The sequence below is a fragment of the Cnephaeus nilssonii genome (genome assembly GCF_951640355.1).
Source record: "Cnephaeus nilssonii genome assembly, chromosome: X".
NCBI classification, from domain to species: Eukaryota; Metazoa; Chordata; class Mammalia; order Chiroptera; family Vespertilionidae; genus Cnephaeus; species Cnephaeus nilssonii.
This window is the reverse complement of record NC_137071.1, coordinates 1148665-1165315: the sequence shown is the minus strand read 5'-3', so window position 1 is coordinate 1165315 and position 16651 is coordinate 1148665. Positions and strand designations below refer to the sequence as shown.

At 39.6% G+C, this 16651-nt stretch overlaps 2 protein-coding genes across 4 annotated transcripts in view; one reads left to right on the top strand and one right to left on the bottom strand.

Annotated features, from left to right (window-relative positions):
• Positions 1-16651, top strand: part of ARHGAP6 (Rho GTPase activating protein 6) — a 506928-nt gene that overhangs the window by 341903 nt on the left and 148374 nt on the right. The gene's annotated exons all lie outside the window — the stretch shown is intronic.
• Positions 3349-10331, bottom strand: AMELX (amelogenin X-linked). Its single transcript, XM_079764390.1, has 6 exons — positions 10308-10331; positions 8892-8957; positions 6955-7002; positions 5337-5381; positions 4643-4717; positions 3349-3378 (listed from the first exon to the last, which is right to left on the bottom strand). The coding sequence occupies exons 2-6, from the start codon at positions 8943-8945 to the stop codon at positions 3373-3375; spliced, it is 228 nt and encodes a 75-aa protein (XP_079620516.1). The 5' UTR covers positions 8946-8957; positions 10308-10331; the 3' UTR covers positions 3349-3372.

Sequence of the window (16651 nt, the reverse complement as noted above, 5' to 3'; positions counted from 1 at the left end):
CACACACACACACACACACACACACACACACACACACACATATAGTTTGAATTATTATAAAGGGAGAATTATTTTCTCAAATACTTTCCCAAATAGAGAATCCTCTTCTATCAGAAAAACTGAAAGCAATCCTGTCTGACTCCAAAGTTTGTGTTCTTTCCAGTGTCACACACAGTCTCCAAATACCATCATCACTTACACCTTTAAAGTTTTTCTCGGTGGGAATAAATATAATGATAATATTTTCATGAGCTGTGGAAGGCAAAGTATGTATGGGGGCATATAGTTTGAAGAATATGGTAGGACAAATATAAATATACATATAAATATAAATTATAAATATATTATCTCCATTTATCAGATTTTTTTCCGGAGAGTCATTGACTTTTGATGACATTCAAATAATTCTCCTCAGTCCTGGCCATGTAAGCTTTGCATTGTTGGAAGAGACAATTTGCTATAATGACATAAATGTTGGGGGGGGGCTGATGTGATGTCATGACCCACTAATCAGTTATGACCCATGACTGAAAAACACTAGCATAGAAATGGAGTGTGTCATCCACCTAGAGGTAGGTGGTTCCAGAATTGGTTAGTTAAGGAACACAATGATGCCACCAAGGACCTAGGGACTTGCCATCTTTCTCCTTGCCCCTCCTTGTCACAAAATGGCAGGCATAGTTCCAGGCATCACATCCTCAAAGGAATAGAGCCAAAGACAGAACAACACTTTTTCCTTGTGTGTGTGTGTGTGTGTGTGTGTGTGTGTGTGTGTGTGTGTGTAATGAAAGGGTAATCTTTTTTTCCAGAGGCTCCTCCTAGCAGACTTCCTTTTTGGCTTCATTCAGTGTTCAGGTTCCACCACAACTATCCTTCAATCACTGGCAAGGGAAATAAATGCCATATTTGGTGTAGATATGGTATGTTATGGTAATGGATGCCATAATTGACATGGAGGAGTGAACATTCATTCCCTGGGACAGGGGAGGAGGCTCATGTCTCCCGAGCTTGTGGGAGACAGATGCTCAGATTAATTCTGGCTCTGCCAACAGGGAATGAGTGGTGAGGAAAGCTGTTGGACAGCTCACTAATGATGCCTGTGCTATTCACCAGTGCATTCTGACTATACTGCTTGTAAGGCTTTCTCTCATTATTTGTGAGCTTATTTTATTCCTTTGGTATATTCTAGATTACTTAAGGATGGGGACTTACTATATTCACTAAGACATGAAATAGTGTCTTGTCCTAGAGAGTGATTAATACATATTTACTAAATTGATTAGAATTGCCCTATACCAATTGATTAAAAGCTTTCTTTATAAATTGAATCTAAATTCTTTAAAATCAAGTTATTTGTTTGAATATTGACACCCTCCCAGTAAAGTTACTTTTCTTCATTCCAGAAAATGATGAAGAGGCCTTAATCATAAAAGTACTGGAATAAAGTTACTGTGGGTGCTGTGTAATACAAGCCCTGAATAAAGTGTTTACAGTTTTGTGTGGGTGTAGGAGGAAAAAAGGATTCAAATATAAATATGAGTGAGAAAGCAATCTTGTATTGAGTCCATTTTATAAATCTGTTAACCTATTGAAGACTATACAGCAGAATTTATCATCATAAAGATTAGGAAGTGAAAGAAATCCTATATAATAAAGAGGTAATATGCAAATTAACCATCACAAGATGGCTGCCTACAACCAGGCTGGCAGAGGGGTTAGTGAGGGATGACCAAACAATTAAAGAAGCAGGCTGCATGGGACGACCAGGCCAGCAGGGAGCGGGCAGTTGAGGGCGACCTGGCCAGCAGCAGGGGGCAGTTAGGGGTGACCAGGTAGGCAGGCAGGTGAGTGATTAGGAGCCAGTGGTCCAGGATTGTGAGAGGGATGTCCCCCAAGGGGTCCCAGATTGGAGAGGGGGCAGGCTGGGCTGAGGGAACCCTTCTCCCCCCTGTGCACGAATTTTGTGCACCAGGCCTCTAGTTAAATATATAAAATCACTGTGATTATTTGAAGCTCCATTCAATAAAAGTTTTCTTAGAAATATTAATTACCTCACTGATTTAAAATTCAGCACATTATAATCCCTATCACATAATTTCATTTTAAAAATATTTTACAGTAAAATGAGATCAAAAGACCAGATTTCATTTATTAATGTGGTGTGAGTTATAAAGCCAGTATTCCAAGTCTTAATTCATTTTGTAATATAAGCATTCCTCAAAAGCTTATCTTTTTCAATGTAAAGAATTCTTCATATAAACTTCCTTTCATTTGGTTCAGGTTCAGTGATAGTACATGTTTATCATTTTTCACTTTATCAACTATTATAACTAATACTAGAGGCCCAGCGCACGAAATTCGTGCACGGGGCCAGTCCATAGGCCTGGCCTGTGATCAGGGTCATCTTCCCCAGCTGCCCACAGGTGGTCCCGCCACCCACCCCTGGTTCCCCTTTTGCCATTGGGTGATTGGTGCCTGATGGCCAGGAGAAGGGACTGAGAGGTCAGCTGTTCCCGCCCGATCGCCGTCCCCGCCCGATCGCCATCCCTGCCCTCACCACGGGTCGCCCTCTGTGTGTGGGGCAACCAGCAGGGCGGGGCCTTAGCCTGGCACTGCCCGTATCCTCCACTACCCACCCCCAGTTCCCCATTCGCCATCAGGCAATCGGAGTCTGCTTGCCGGGGAAAGGGACCAAGAGGTGGTCAGTGTGCCTCATAGTGACTGGTCCAGCGGTCATTCTGGTCATTCCACCTCTTGGGTCAATTTGCATATTACCCTTTTATTATATAGGATATAAACTCCTGTTTTTAAAAAGATTTGAGATAGTATATTTTAAAGTTTTTCTAAAAGGAAATATAGTACTCATTTGCCTAAAGAATGGTCATTTTGTAGGTATAAATGAGAAGATCCTACCTTATTCAAGAATAGATATTATTGCCCTAGCTGGTTTGGCTCAGTGGATAGAGTGCCAGTCTGAGGACTGATGGGTCCTGGGTTCATTTCTGGTCAAGGGCACATGCCTGGGTTGTGGGCTCGATCCCCAGTAGGGTCGAACAGGAGGCAGCCGATCAATGATTTTCTCTGATCATTGATGTTTCTCTCTCTCTCCCTTTCCCTTCCCTTCATCTCTGAAATCAATACAAATATATTTTAAAAAATAGCCATTATAAATTGTTCTCACAAGTGATGTGAAATTTTAAATTGAATTCAACACAAAGACATGAATTATTTTTAAAACATTTTTATTGTTTGCTAATGGAAATCATTTTTAGTTATAGAATTTGCTAAGGAAAGTGATACTAAGCACAAATCATTGTCATTCTATAAGTAACTGAAGAATTTCCTTCAGTTATCTTCTCTTTTTCTGATCTTTTAATCCTGAAAAAAATAGCAAAAGTAACAATTAAAATCATTTACAAATATTCTTAGTATCATTTACAAATGTAGGGCTTCAGTTTGCCAAAACAATGTACAACCATTTAAGTTTGGCTCTATAATTTTCAAAGTTTCTTTGTTATCTCCTTGACATTAGAAATGAGTTATCCAGGATGGAGGCTCCTGCCTTCAGGATACTTAAAACTATTATTTAATTATCAAATAACAATTGCTATCTTTATTAAGCACTTCCTGTATGCCAGGATCTGATCTCATCACTTTACTTTCCATAAAACAATTCTACGAAGCTATCAATATTTATACTCTATTTTTACACAAGAGTTTTAAGAAGTTTAAGCTCCCTATTCGAAGTCACCTCTTTATAAATAGCTCTGCCAGGGTTTGAACACATTATGAAGTTCATGGCCTTAGTTATTAACAAAGAGATAGATAAATGTATTTTCTATACAAAGAAGGAACATGTACCTTAGACTAGAATAATCAAGTATAGGCACCAGAGTATTTGTGATACAATCAAGTCAAAAATTCTGCCCCTTATTCTCCATCATTGTGAAGCCACATGGCATATATTAGAATTTTTACTGGGAAACTATGGTATTTGTTCTTGGACAGAGGCTTGCAAATTATCTGATGTAGTTATTTTCTTTCATTTTGAAGAAGGAAAAACACCCATAAATTTGAAGTAACTTGTTTAATACCATCTCCTCTTTGGGAGCAAAGCCAGAATCGGAATCCAGGTATCCTGGCTCCTCACCAAAAAGGAAGCTGACAGTCTGTCTGGTTTAGCTTCCTCCAAGCTCGATTAAAAGTCACTTTAAACAGGTCATCTTCTGTCGGTCTTTAAAGAGATTTCCCACCTACCTGTTCAAACATTTGCATCCCCTCACTCCTTTCAAAAATCTTCAGTGCACTTCTAGCCTACCCTTGCTAGTCTAACACTTAAGAGATAAGGAGCACAGATATTGTTTTATATTATTGTTTGTAAAGTTAACAGGTTTCAGTAATATATATTCTGGTAGGAAGTAAAGCATTTAAACCCATCATTAAGGCTATGGTCTTCATTACTAAGCCATGTTGATAGACCTGTTGATCATATAAAATTACAGCACCTGCTTATGCTAATAGAGTCCATGACCTGTAGCTACTGAGAGTGAAGAAGCTGGATTGTTTGAGAACTGAGAACTCTGGGGGCCAACTTCGCTTTACCATTGTCACGGGTGTTGTAGTGGCTTCAGGATATACTCACCACTTCCTCCCGCTTGGTCTTGTCGGTTGCTGGCCAAGCTTCCAGAGGCAGGTCAGGAAGCATGGGGGGCAGGGGCTGCATGGGGAACATCGGAGGCAGAGGTGGCTGTGGCGGCAGGGGCTGCATGGGGTGCACGGGTGGCTGGGGCTGGATGGGCTGGTGAGGCTGCGGCTGGACGGGCTGGGGCTGGTAGGGCTGCTGGGCGGGCGGAAGGAGGTTTGGCTGGTGGTGTTGGGTTGGAGTCATGGAGTGTTGGCCAGGAACGGGCATCATTGGTTGCTGGGGGACCACGGGCTGCTGAGCTGGCACCACGGGGATGTGGTGATGAGGCTGTAGGGCGTGATTCGGGGGGTTCTGCTGGGACAGCACGGGAATGATTTGGTGGTGCAGCCATCCACCCATGGGTTCGTAACCATAGGAAGTGTACTGGTGAGAAACAGAGAGGCAGGTTTACCATTGGCTCATTGGCTTCCAGCTGGAGAATAGCAATGTTTTCTTTGTCCTCATGACAATCTGAATACTCATTCATTCCTCCTGTGCAAGAATTGCTAACTGTGTCCACAGATGGGACCTTTACAAACTAGACTTCCTGTTAGTGTCAGGTGTGGCATCGATATGGTATTTCACTTACAAGGGAACTGAAATGCACACTTCTTCATGGTTTAAGAGACTAAAGAACAAAATATCTACATACCGGCTGCCTTATCATGTTCTGGTACCACTTCAGAGGGGTGAGCACCTTAAGAGAAAGAGACATTAAAATACAGTTGTTTGGATATAGTTACATGAAATATACATTCAAAAAGGCAGTCCTGTCAATATTGACAACCTAAAAATGTGAGTTCTATGGAAGAAAGAATAAACATTTGTGTGTTAGGTACTATGCTATATCCATCACACACATTTTCCATGTTTTCTCACATACTCTGAGGCAAGTATCATCACCATCACTCTTTTTAAAAAATATTTTTTAATTGATTTTAGAGAGGAAGAGAGAGGGAGAGAGAGATAGAAACATCAATGATGAGAGAGAATCATTGATCGGCTGCCTCCTGCACACCAAACACTTGGGATCAAGCCCACAACCCGGGCATGTGCCCTGACCTGGAATTGAACCCTGACCTCCTGGTTCATATGTCGATGCTCAACCGCTGAGCCACGCCAACCTGGCATCACCCTCACTCTTACAAGGTCATGGAGAGTTAAAGAGGTTCATGAGCTTGGCTGAGGTTACAAATGCAGCAATTCTGTTTAATTCCTCAGCTTCTGTTCTTCTTTGCAAGAGCAAAACAAACCAGAAAAATTAATGTGACACAACATTAATCATTATTTTTTTATTTGATGTCACAATGAAAAAATAAAGGAGGCAGAAACCATGTTCCTCATTCTATAAACACAGGTTTTTTGGTAAAATATGTCAACCTTAACAGAAAATCTTGCCTGAAATTCTTATTCACATTTTTCCTCAGCTTGTATGAATAAATAGACTCATAGATTGTCATCTAAACCTATGAAAGAAGGAAGAGTTTCATTCCTTTCCTAAACAGTGTATATCTAGGTAACCTCAGGTGCAAGGACTCCTTAATATAGTTCTATAGCATTTGATATCAGTACAACAAACAATTATTAATCTTGCTCAATTTATACTTGACAAAGGACCTTTTATGTTGCTGGACTATTTTGCTCCCCAAACAGTAATTTGAAGTTTGGATACTATAATTATTTTCCTTCTACAAATGAGGAAACGAGAATTCCAAAGAATGGAAATGACTTGCCCAAGGTCACATGGTTAGTATGGGGTTGAGGAGAGCCTCTAACCTAATTTTCAGACATCTCAAGCTTTTTATTGCTCTTAAGAATGTCTCATAGACTAGGTGGTCACTAAACTTTCAGTAAATACAAGTGAGGTATACACACAGGGTATGAACATCTTAGAATCAGGAGTTTTCTAGCTGGAAAGGATCTTAACATCTTACCTGGTTCCCCACATGTTAGGGGCTAGGGTAGAATAAACCTGCTCAGCCAGAGTTTATTTTCTGCCCTACCGTGCGGTCCCCCTGAGTGACAGCTCATGATGCATACTTTTATGCCATATAAGCAGGAGAGACTGAGGCAGAGAGACCAGGCAGGAGCATGCTGGGGCAATGCAGGCTTGAAGCAACTCACCAGAGCTGAAACCAGGAAGCAGTAGGGGGAACTAAAAAAGAGGGACTGAGAAACATCTTGACTGAAGAATCAACACACTCTTCTTTACAGATCCCAGGACATTGTTAACTCAAACAATGGTCAAAATTAGTAAAGAGAAAAATTACCTCATAGCTGAAGTTGATATAACCAGGGTGCCCAGGATGAGGTGGTAGCTTTTATAGGGAGGGGAGAAGGAGAAGAAAATGAAAGAGGGAGAGGGAGAGAAGAGGAAGAGAGAGAGGAAGAGATTAAGTCAATATGCAATTGTTCACATTAAGAGAGACTGAAGCTACTTAAAAAAATCTACGTAATGCAGAATATATTTGAGGTCTGCTTTTCATTGGACATGTATGCTGTGTAGGAGAGGGGCCCTCTTAGCTGAAAGAGGCCCAGAACAACTGGAAGACTTTCCCCACAGTTGCAGTCTTATGGTGGGAGACCTAAAAGCAGGAACCAGCACACATTTGTCCTCCAGTGACCTTCGGACACCCACCATCCATGCTGTCAATCAATCCTACTCTATCCCACCCACCATCTTACTTCTTGAAACTCACTCCATATTGGGAAGACACGTTTCTCTGATGCAATATGAAATACCAACGAGAAAATCATCTCACAAACCTTCCCTCACAGATCAGGAGGGGGATAGGGGGTAGTGCGTAAATATCAAAGATACTCCTCATAATTCACGTGCAAAGCAAATAACAACACCAAAACAAACAAGTGAATTATTGATGAATATGAGGACAAGATGGGTGCAGGGAAGTGGAGGCATAAATCCCCATGGAAAAAGAAAGGGTTGATGGATGAAGTTGATGCCTATTTTTGTTATTATTCTATCAATGTTTTTGTAGCAGAAACATTTAAAAGTTGAAAATGAAAGCAAGCGGAATAATGATCTAAACCAGGACTATTTGTCCTGTGCAAAGTGCAGGACAAGTGACTGGGGCCTGCCTTCTGAAGCTTGGTTGGCCATGGGATGGCTGAGAAGGAGGGGAGAGAGCATCGTGCAGAACATCTTCCTCAGACATCAAGCTATCTAAGGCCCTATTCTTTTAAAATGCTCATATTTCATAAGAGGGTTAATTTGCTCTCATCTGAGTGTGAATTCTTTTAGTCATGTAACTGCCTTTTCTATACCTTCTTGATGTAAGCCCTCAGAGAGTAGGGGTGTTGAGTTGAGGAGGGGAAAGAGGGCTGAATTTGTAATACAGAGGCTCCTAGGGGGACTAGGAATTGCCACAACGTAGGATTTCAGAAAGGCAGAGTACAGAATCTTGGCCTTGTGGGTGAGACAGGAAGAGAGGAGGTAGATATGCAAGCTTTGCTGGCTTCTGGTTGTATCAACTGCTCTCTCTGTCACTGAGAAGCAGATGGATCTACTGTGCCTTCATGTGATTTAATCTCTCTGAGCTTTTGTACCCATGTCCAGGGAGAATGGTTCCAACTTCCTGGGCCTTGATACCTTTGAGTGTAAAATATATCCATATGTAGTGGGCGTCAGTAGGATTCCACCCAGAAGTCATGTGCTTAGCAGGAGCACCCAAAGGGATGAGGCCTCTGAGAAGAGGAAGATGGTTCCTATCACAGAAACTGTACCCTCTGAAGGATACAGCACTGGGGTTGGGAGAGCAGAAAGAGATTTGGACACTTGCGAGAAATTAGGTTTTAGAGAAAACTGGCATTTTTTAATTTGCCTAAGGCTGACTTCAGCACTTTCTCTGGAGGCCTTTCAAGGGTCCCTTCCATAAGTTTCCTCCATCTAGAGATGGGCAATGATATTTACAAGCTTATTGTTTCATCAGAATCTCCTGGGTGCTTATTCAAGTGCAGAGTCCTGGGCCCAACCCCATCTGTACTAAATCAGAATCTTTGGTGGAGGCATCTGAGAGTCTACTTTTAAAAAACAAGCTCTTCAAAGCATTTTTTTAAACACAAAACTATTTGAGGACATCTTATCTTAATACTGTTCTAAACCCCAAAGTTTACCAGCTATGGGGCAGTTTTATTTCCAAGCTTGTGCAAGTGGACATTGACGTACGCATGGGGTAGTTTTACTCACGGGCATAGCGAAGGCTGCTCCCAAGAGGCAGGCAAACAAAATCCAGGTCCCCATTTCTTGATGGTCCTGAAACATGTCAACACACACTCTTTTTATCTCTTCTCAAATATGGACATAATTAAAGCTCCATAAAACCCACATAATCCATATTAATCTGTTGTTAGTGGGAAGGATGGGACCATTCTATTTGAGGTTACTTCATTCATGTATGATATCCAGTCCTCAGCCCATTTTGTTGTTTCTGGAGTCCCAATAGTGAGAAAGATGTTTTTCCTTTAGGTTGAGAGCTGAACAAGTTGCAAGGACATGGATAATCTATCATTGCAGCATTTTGCATGCCATTTCCCTACACCCATAAGCTTTAGAGTTATATAAGCTAAGTGTGGGGCTTATAATGAATGATTAAAAGAATTGAGTTGACTCTAAAATTGAGGAGGGCATCAAGGTACACAGTATCTGATACTTTTAGAACCAGGAGGTAGAGAAATTTGGGATTTTTTGTACAGTTTGCCTGAGCATTGCTTCTGTTAAAAACAAAACTTAATCATCAAGAAAAGACATTAAGTAATTTGCCAACAGAGTAAGGAAGGAGTGGAATTTAGCTACAAGTGTTCCCACCAGTAGGACTTCAGGTAATACCCTCAGGTAACATCTCTGAAGTCCAAGTGTGTAGCAAAAGATGTGGTTAAGTGGAAGGCAGAGGATGGCACGCACATTCTGTGATTATTCCATGCATTTTGAATGCCATCTACTTAAAAGATTCCATATTTAATCAATGACATCTCCCTTTTGTTTGACACTGCCCTGTACTTATTCCACAAATAAAGCCCTTGAGACATGAAGCGCTACAGGCCACACTAAAACATGCACATTGGCTTTGTGGCATAAATGATTGTCTAACTTTAAAACTTTCACAAGAAAGACCTTACATTTTGCATAGGAAGTGAATACCATGTGTCAGAATGCTGGCTATGGAAAGTACACTGACATTTTCTAGCTCCTAAATCTGTTTGTAAAAGTTTGAATTAATGAGAAAAATCTCCTAATTGATGATTCTATTTGATGTCATTAAGTAAAATGTTTTTTAAAGTAGTGGATTGCAGAGTGTGGAAATTATTTTTATCTTACCTGAGAAGTAATTAAAGTAAGTATTTTGCTTTGAAATTTGGCCCCAAAAAGTGCATTAAGATTTTGGAACTAAAATTTAAAGAAATATAGATACTTTGCTGCATTACGAAGTAACATACTTCATTTAATAATCAGAGTCTCAATTATGGTCCAACTGAAGAAGTAACTGAATGTTAATAGCATAAAGTAATAGAAATGCATAATACATCATAGCTTTTGGATATGAAATGTAGAAAAAGAAATAATCACAATAGAAATAATACCAAATGATGAATGAAATTCACATACCTTTGAGTATTTGTATTCAGAGCAGGTTTCTGTCTGATACTCAGGGATGCTTGATCCTATAGATTTCTTCCAACTGAGAGCTCAATTTATATCATTCACAGCATCTAGAACAACCAATCAGGTTTCTGAAGGAAAAATGTGTTGAGTATAACGAAAAATCCCTGTATCATGAATTTTTAGAAGCTATGATCAAACATAAGGTTGTATGTTGTGATTAGGGCATATAGAGTCTTTCATTATGGGCAATAATAGGTTTGCAGGCGAAAAATTTCATCACACTGTTTTTAAGTCAGCAAGTAAGTTGACTGCACATGCTGATATATTCAGATTTACTTTCAAGAAGCAACTATGTCATTATCTGTTCCCTGTTCTAGCAAACGTAACATGTTCTTTACCCAAAAAAAAGTGTTAGGTGGTTGGGTTTTTATGGTGTAATCAAGATATCTCCTAGAGTTCCCCATTCTTTTCTGATCAAGATAAATTGATTCAAGCCCCCATTCTGGTAAATCCCAAAGCTCTCCCCAATATTTCTCTCAGGGATTGTAATTTTGGGATCACTACTGTTCTATTTTCTATTCTCATCGAAAGTGTTTTCTCTCTTGCCTGTGGCCATTCCTTTAACACCATTCTGGTGGCCACCAAAAGAGGGGACAAAGTCTCTTCTTGGCCCCATCCTGCAACCCATCTGCCATCCAAGCAACCATGAACTTGAGGTTATCACAGTAGCAAAACATTTACTGATTATCTAAAAGGCAAGGCAAGAAATGCATCACACACCAGATCTCACACTTAAAAATGTATTTTTGTCCTTGGAAACAAATATGTATCAGATGGAACAGTGCCTGAGCTCCCTCATCCCACACAGTAACTCATTCTTTCTCAGTATGCTGGCCCTTCTTTGCCCACATCCTTCTGGCCCAATCCATGTCTTTTGCCCAGCCAGAATGGCTCAGTGGTTGAACATCGACCTATGAACCAGCAGGTCATGATTCCTGGTCAGGGCACATGCCCAGGTTGCGGGCTCAATCCCCAGTATTGAGCATGCAGGAGGCAACCGATCCATGATTCTCTCTCATCACTGATGTTTCTCTCTCTCTCCCTCCCTCTCCTTTCCTCTCTGAACTCAATAAAAATATTTAAAAATTCATGTCTTTTAGTAAAGCATATCCATACTTTAGTAAAGCATATGGATTTTTTCTTTTATCCTAGAATTGGATCAATTAAAAAGCAAATTTGTAACTAATGATAAGAGGCAGCTCATGAGTTGTCTATCAATAGTAGATCAGTGAAAGAAATACTGATTATATACCCAGCTAATTTTGTCAGGATAGCCAGATTTCTTTGACTACTTATGTAATATTTATAAAGTTTGTACATGTACACATGGTTTTACATAGGTGCTCCACATTGGCTGAATTAAACTCAAGGAGAAATTATCCTTGAAAGACAATGTATCTTATTAAGAACTACAGCTTAGACTTACATAGATCCTGACCCCATCTTCACCAAGGGTTGAGGGACCTTTAATAATATACTTAGCCTATCTGAGATCAGTTTCCTCATTAGTAATATGAAGATAATTATAGAACCTTCCTAAGAGGATTAGTGTGAAAACAAAATGAGAGACATCGCTGGGAGAAATGGAAAGTAATCACCTTCCCCAGCAGTATCACTTGGGGTACAGTAGATGTTTTTAAAATGCCGATAAAGAAGATTCTGGGATGGTCTTTAGGAATGAATTCGTAGGAAGTGAATAACCCTCATGAAGGAAGGTAGACTTTGATAAGGTTATAACAGGCAAACTGTATAAATGAAAGTGAACATCGAATAGGGTTTTAAAAGCCAATTGTGTCCAGGGTTTGCATTTATATATGAATATATTTGTTGGTAAATTATATATTAAAGTTAAGAAGGAAGCTGCAAAATGGATTTTAGGAGAATTGGCATCAGGTTACTCAGAAGGGGAGTAAATGGGGGGGTGGGCGGTGAGCAGCAAGGTGCTAAAGGAGAATAGGAGGGAGAGGAAGGAAAATGCAGGTCACATTAAATTCTTTTTCAATCTTTTTTCCCCTATTATATTTAATTAAATATATCAGAATGCCTGAAAAAGATTAAGCACATATTTTTTCTACAAAATGATGGTTAATTTCTACCAATTCAGTCATTGGTGAACTACGAGTGGTCTTATAGTTTTACAAAATTTACCTCACTACTTTGTGTCATCTTTCATGCATGAGAGTGTCTTGTAGTTTTACAAAATTGATCTCATTATTTTGTCTCATCTTTCAAGAATGAGTGTGTCTTGTAATTTTACAAAATTTGTCTCATTACTTTGTCTCATCTTTCAAGAATGAGAGTGACCTTGTTGCCACAAAGGTCAACAAGGATTCCTTATTGTGGCATTAATTGCTCTGGTCCACTAGATATTGAGTTATTACCAATTCATTGTGCACGATTGTTCAGGCTTTGATGGCAAATACAATAGAAATACAATAGAAATTATTTGGTTCTACTTATTTCCCCCTACTGCATATCCTGTCATAGGGTATTAAAATATGTATCTCTCGGCTTGAAATCTCTTTTACTAATTTAGGTCCAACATATGCAGTTTAAAAGTTCAATGGTTTGGGGAAAAAGCACAAAATTTCAATTGAAAAAAACCTTCCTATAAGCAATTATTTTATTTATGAATAAGGTGACTTTATACAAGAAAACAGAGTTTACTAGATTGACTATTTATTTTGTTATATAGAGACTATAACATTTCCAAAATATCTGGGTTCTTGTTTTTCTGAATCTTTGACATCATTTTTTTTCTTTTAAAAAAGTCACTATTTTAAAAATGGATCATAAGCATAAAATATTTTCTTCTATGACAGTATCTCTGGAATAAATTGACAATATGACCTTAAAATGTGCCTTCATTCACTTAAGCATTTGTTCCAAATGTATTTGTTGAATACCTATGAACCTGAGACCATTTGTGTTACTATAGGGGAAAAATACATGCATGAATTTATTATTTTCTAAAAAGCTTTTATCCAAAATTATGAGTGAATAAATGCCCTTATCAATTATAGGTTACCATTCTTGCTATGAGGGTCCAAGAAAGGGTTATAAAAATATCATATTCGGGTCATCTTTTGGCCCAGAAATACCTACTCTCAATCCCTCCTGAGGTCTTGTAGGATCAAGCAGGCCTGCAAAACATGCAGTTCATGCGCAAGGACCCGAGGCTGGGAAACCTTTTACCCTCTTGGGCACAAATCATGAACCACACTGTTCTGGTCTGCTAGTGGCTGGAGATGAGGAAAGCATGGGTGAATCCCAGGCAGCAAGAATCAGCCATTATACCGCCTCACTTTGGACCAATCAAATATTTTAATAAAGAGAACCCATGGTAGTCAAGAGCCGAAGCAGTACTGAGCTCTGAGAGGAAGCATGTCTTTATTTTTTTTTAATATATTTTATTGATTTTTTCACAGAGAGGAAGAGAGAGGGACAGAGAGTTAGAAACATCGATGAGAGAAAAACATCGATCAGCTGCCTCCCGCACACCCCCCACCGGGGATGTGCCCGCAACCAAGGTACATGCCCTTGACCGGAATCGAACCTGGGACCCCTGAGTCCGCAGGCCGACGCTCTATCCACTGAGCCAAACCGGTTTCGGCAGGAAGCATGTCTTTAATGTCTTCACTTTCTACGATGCCTGAACTCAAACAAATAGTAGGCATTCAGAAACAACAACAAATTATACATGTTTGTATATGTTGCTTTATAATTTTTTTAAAAGTTATTTTGCCCATTTTTACAGTAGTTATAATTTTTCTTGACTTGCAGCTCATCACATTTTGCAGTGCCCATGCTGCTTATGTAGCAACTTCTCCCCTTCTAATTTGCTGCTTAATCTAGAGTGTGCTGGAAAATTCTGTGCCCAAACTTGTTAGAAGTATGTGTGAATTGCAAGTAAAGGGATGCTCCAAGCAATGTGGGCCCTGGAGGCTCACTTGGGAGGAAAGCTCAAACATTTCAGTCTTGTGGTATTGATTTTTGACTGCTGGGAGAATTTTTTACTTTGTTTTGGCGTTTCCCCCTTTGATGAACTTCCTGGTTTTTAGCAGTAGACGAGGTGTATACGGGTGATCTTTGGATAAGTCATGTGTTCTGAGTTCCAGAAGCCTTTCTTATCTATAGGGGCTCTACTCTAGAATCTTCTCTTAAAGCAGGTTCAGGGTTGTCCAGTATTCAGGTATAACAAACAATTTGTTGTTGTTTCTGAATGCCTACTATTTGTTTGAGTTCAGAAAATTTCAAGAGTGAATATTCTTAAATAACGGAAGCCAAAGTCAACTTTTAAACATTTCTTTTATTGACATTTACTTATAAGAAAATATTCTCTAGGCTGTTGTGTTTCTTTGTGTGTGTTTTTATTTGTTTTTGCTGGAATGGAGTTGTACTCTCTTCAGAACTCAGATAAACCACTACTAATTAATTCTGATTAACACACTGACTTCCCTTTGCAACCCTTGGAAATGAGATATTGTGCCTTCTACTTTCTTGGGAGCCCTTTGGTACCTAGAAAAATCTCTTTTACAAAGTAGGTGCTAGATGAATGTGTTGAGCAATTGAAAAATGTAGAGACATTATCTATGACATTAAGAAAATATAAAAAATGTCTGATTTATGTGGCTTCTCCATAGACAAAGAAATCGTGCAGTCATTTAGGTGGGCTTTTTAAACAGCTAAAAGGGGTAGCTCAGCATTGCTGTCAACTGCTCCTATGGACTTCATGCAAATGGTCTCTGATAAGGACCTAAAAAGGAAGTTTTTCTAAAGGTTTACAAGCCATTATCCTAATTATATTTGGCTTTGACCTATTAGTTCAAACTGTAATAGACTACAAGCAAATATATTATGATGTATATATGTATCTTTTTTCTTATTTGTGGCTGAGTTTGTTTGCTTAATATAGTAAAGCTGCTTCATTATCATTATTATTATTTTAAAGTATACATGTTTATTGATTTCAGAGAAGAAGGGAGAGGGAGAGAGAGATAGGAACATCAATGATGAGAGAGAATCATTGATCGGCTGCCTCCTGCACACCCTGACTGGGTATGGAGCCCACAAACTGGGCATGTGCCCTGACCAGGAATCCAACTGTGACCTCCTGGTTCATAGATTGACACTCAACCATTGAGCCATGCTGGCCAGGCTATTATTCTATTCTTACTAGTAGAATCCCTTCAACCCAAGGAGTTACTTGAAACAAATAACATAAAGAAAATCCTCTCTCACCCACATTGACATACTTTATTGATTGCAAACCATCAGCTCCTATTTTCATAATACATTGGAGTTGACTATGTTGTATGGCTGGTTGTTTGAAGCTATATAAAAAAAGAGGGATCTTCTCCTGGGTGAGGACATTTAATAAGTGAGTAGACTTGGGACAAGACCCATAAGAAAAGCGAAAACAGAGGTAAGGAACCAGAAAAAAAAGAAAGGCACGTGTAAGAACTAGGGAATGCATTGTGATGGTATTTAGGGTGGTGCTCAATGGTGATGTCTGGCCCAGCAAGCCCCTAGTGTCCTGAAAAGAAGAGAGGAAACTTATTAATGAAGCAATAGGAAATGAAATAGCTATGCAGCAAAGGGAGATAGTCTCAGGGTCTCAAGCCCTGAACATATCCCTCACAGGCCAAAATTGTGACATCTCTTGAACAGCCGGTATTGAGCACTTAGTCGTTGGTCTTGGAGTATAAGGATGAATAGGACAGTAGTCCAATTCTCAAACTACTCATGGCCTCTAGAAGAATTCTCCACTCTGAATTGGGAAGGAGGACGCTGGAAGGGGATGTTGGAACAAATCATCCTTCTCACCTTCAGGAAGCTAACACACCCTGTGCCTATGTCTGTGTTTGTTCATGAGAAAGCGGGGAGGAGGGAGGAGAAACAGTGGTGACATCAGAAGGCATCGGGGACTGTGGTAAAGGCTGGGCATCTGGAGTATTCCAGTAGTTCTTTGGCTAGATTAGGAAAGGGCATATTAATTATACATAGGACCACTCAGTCTTTCAAGCTGAAGTTCTGTACTTTCTGCTTCTGCAGTGATTGTGCGTTAAGCGACACGCACATACTGAGTGATCAAGGAAAGATTCAATCGCAGCTGGTGCTTGCTCTTTCCCAGGACAATGTAAAGTAGAGAGATGTGTTTATGAACTAACATGTAAAGCAAAATGTTTACCATAAGAGGACTGGTTCAAATCAATTATGACACATATAACATTCCAAGTGAGGGTGTCAGACTGTATTTGTTGACATAGAAAGATGTTTGTGACACA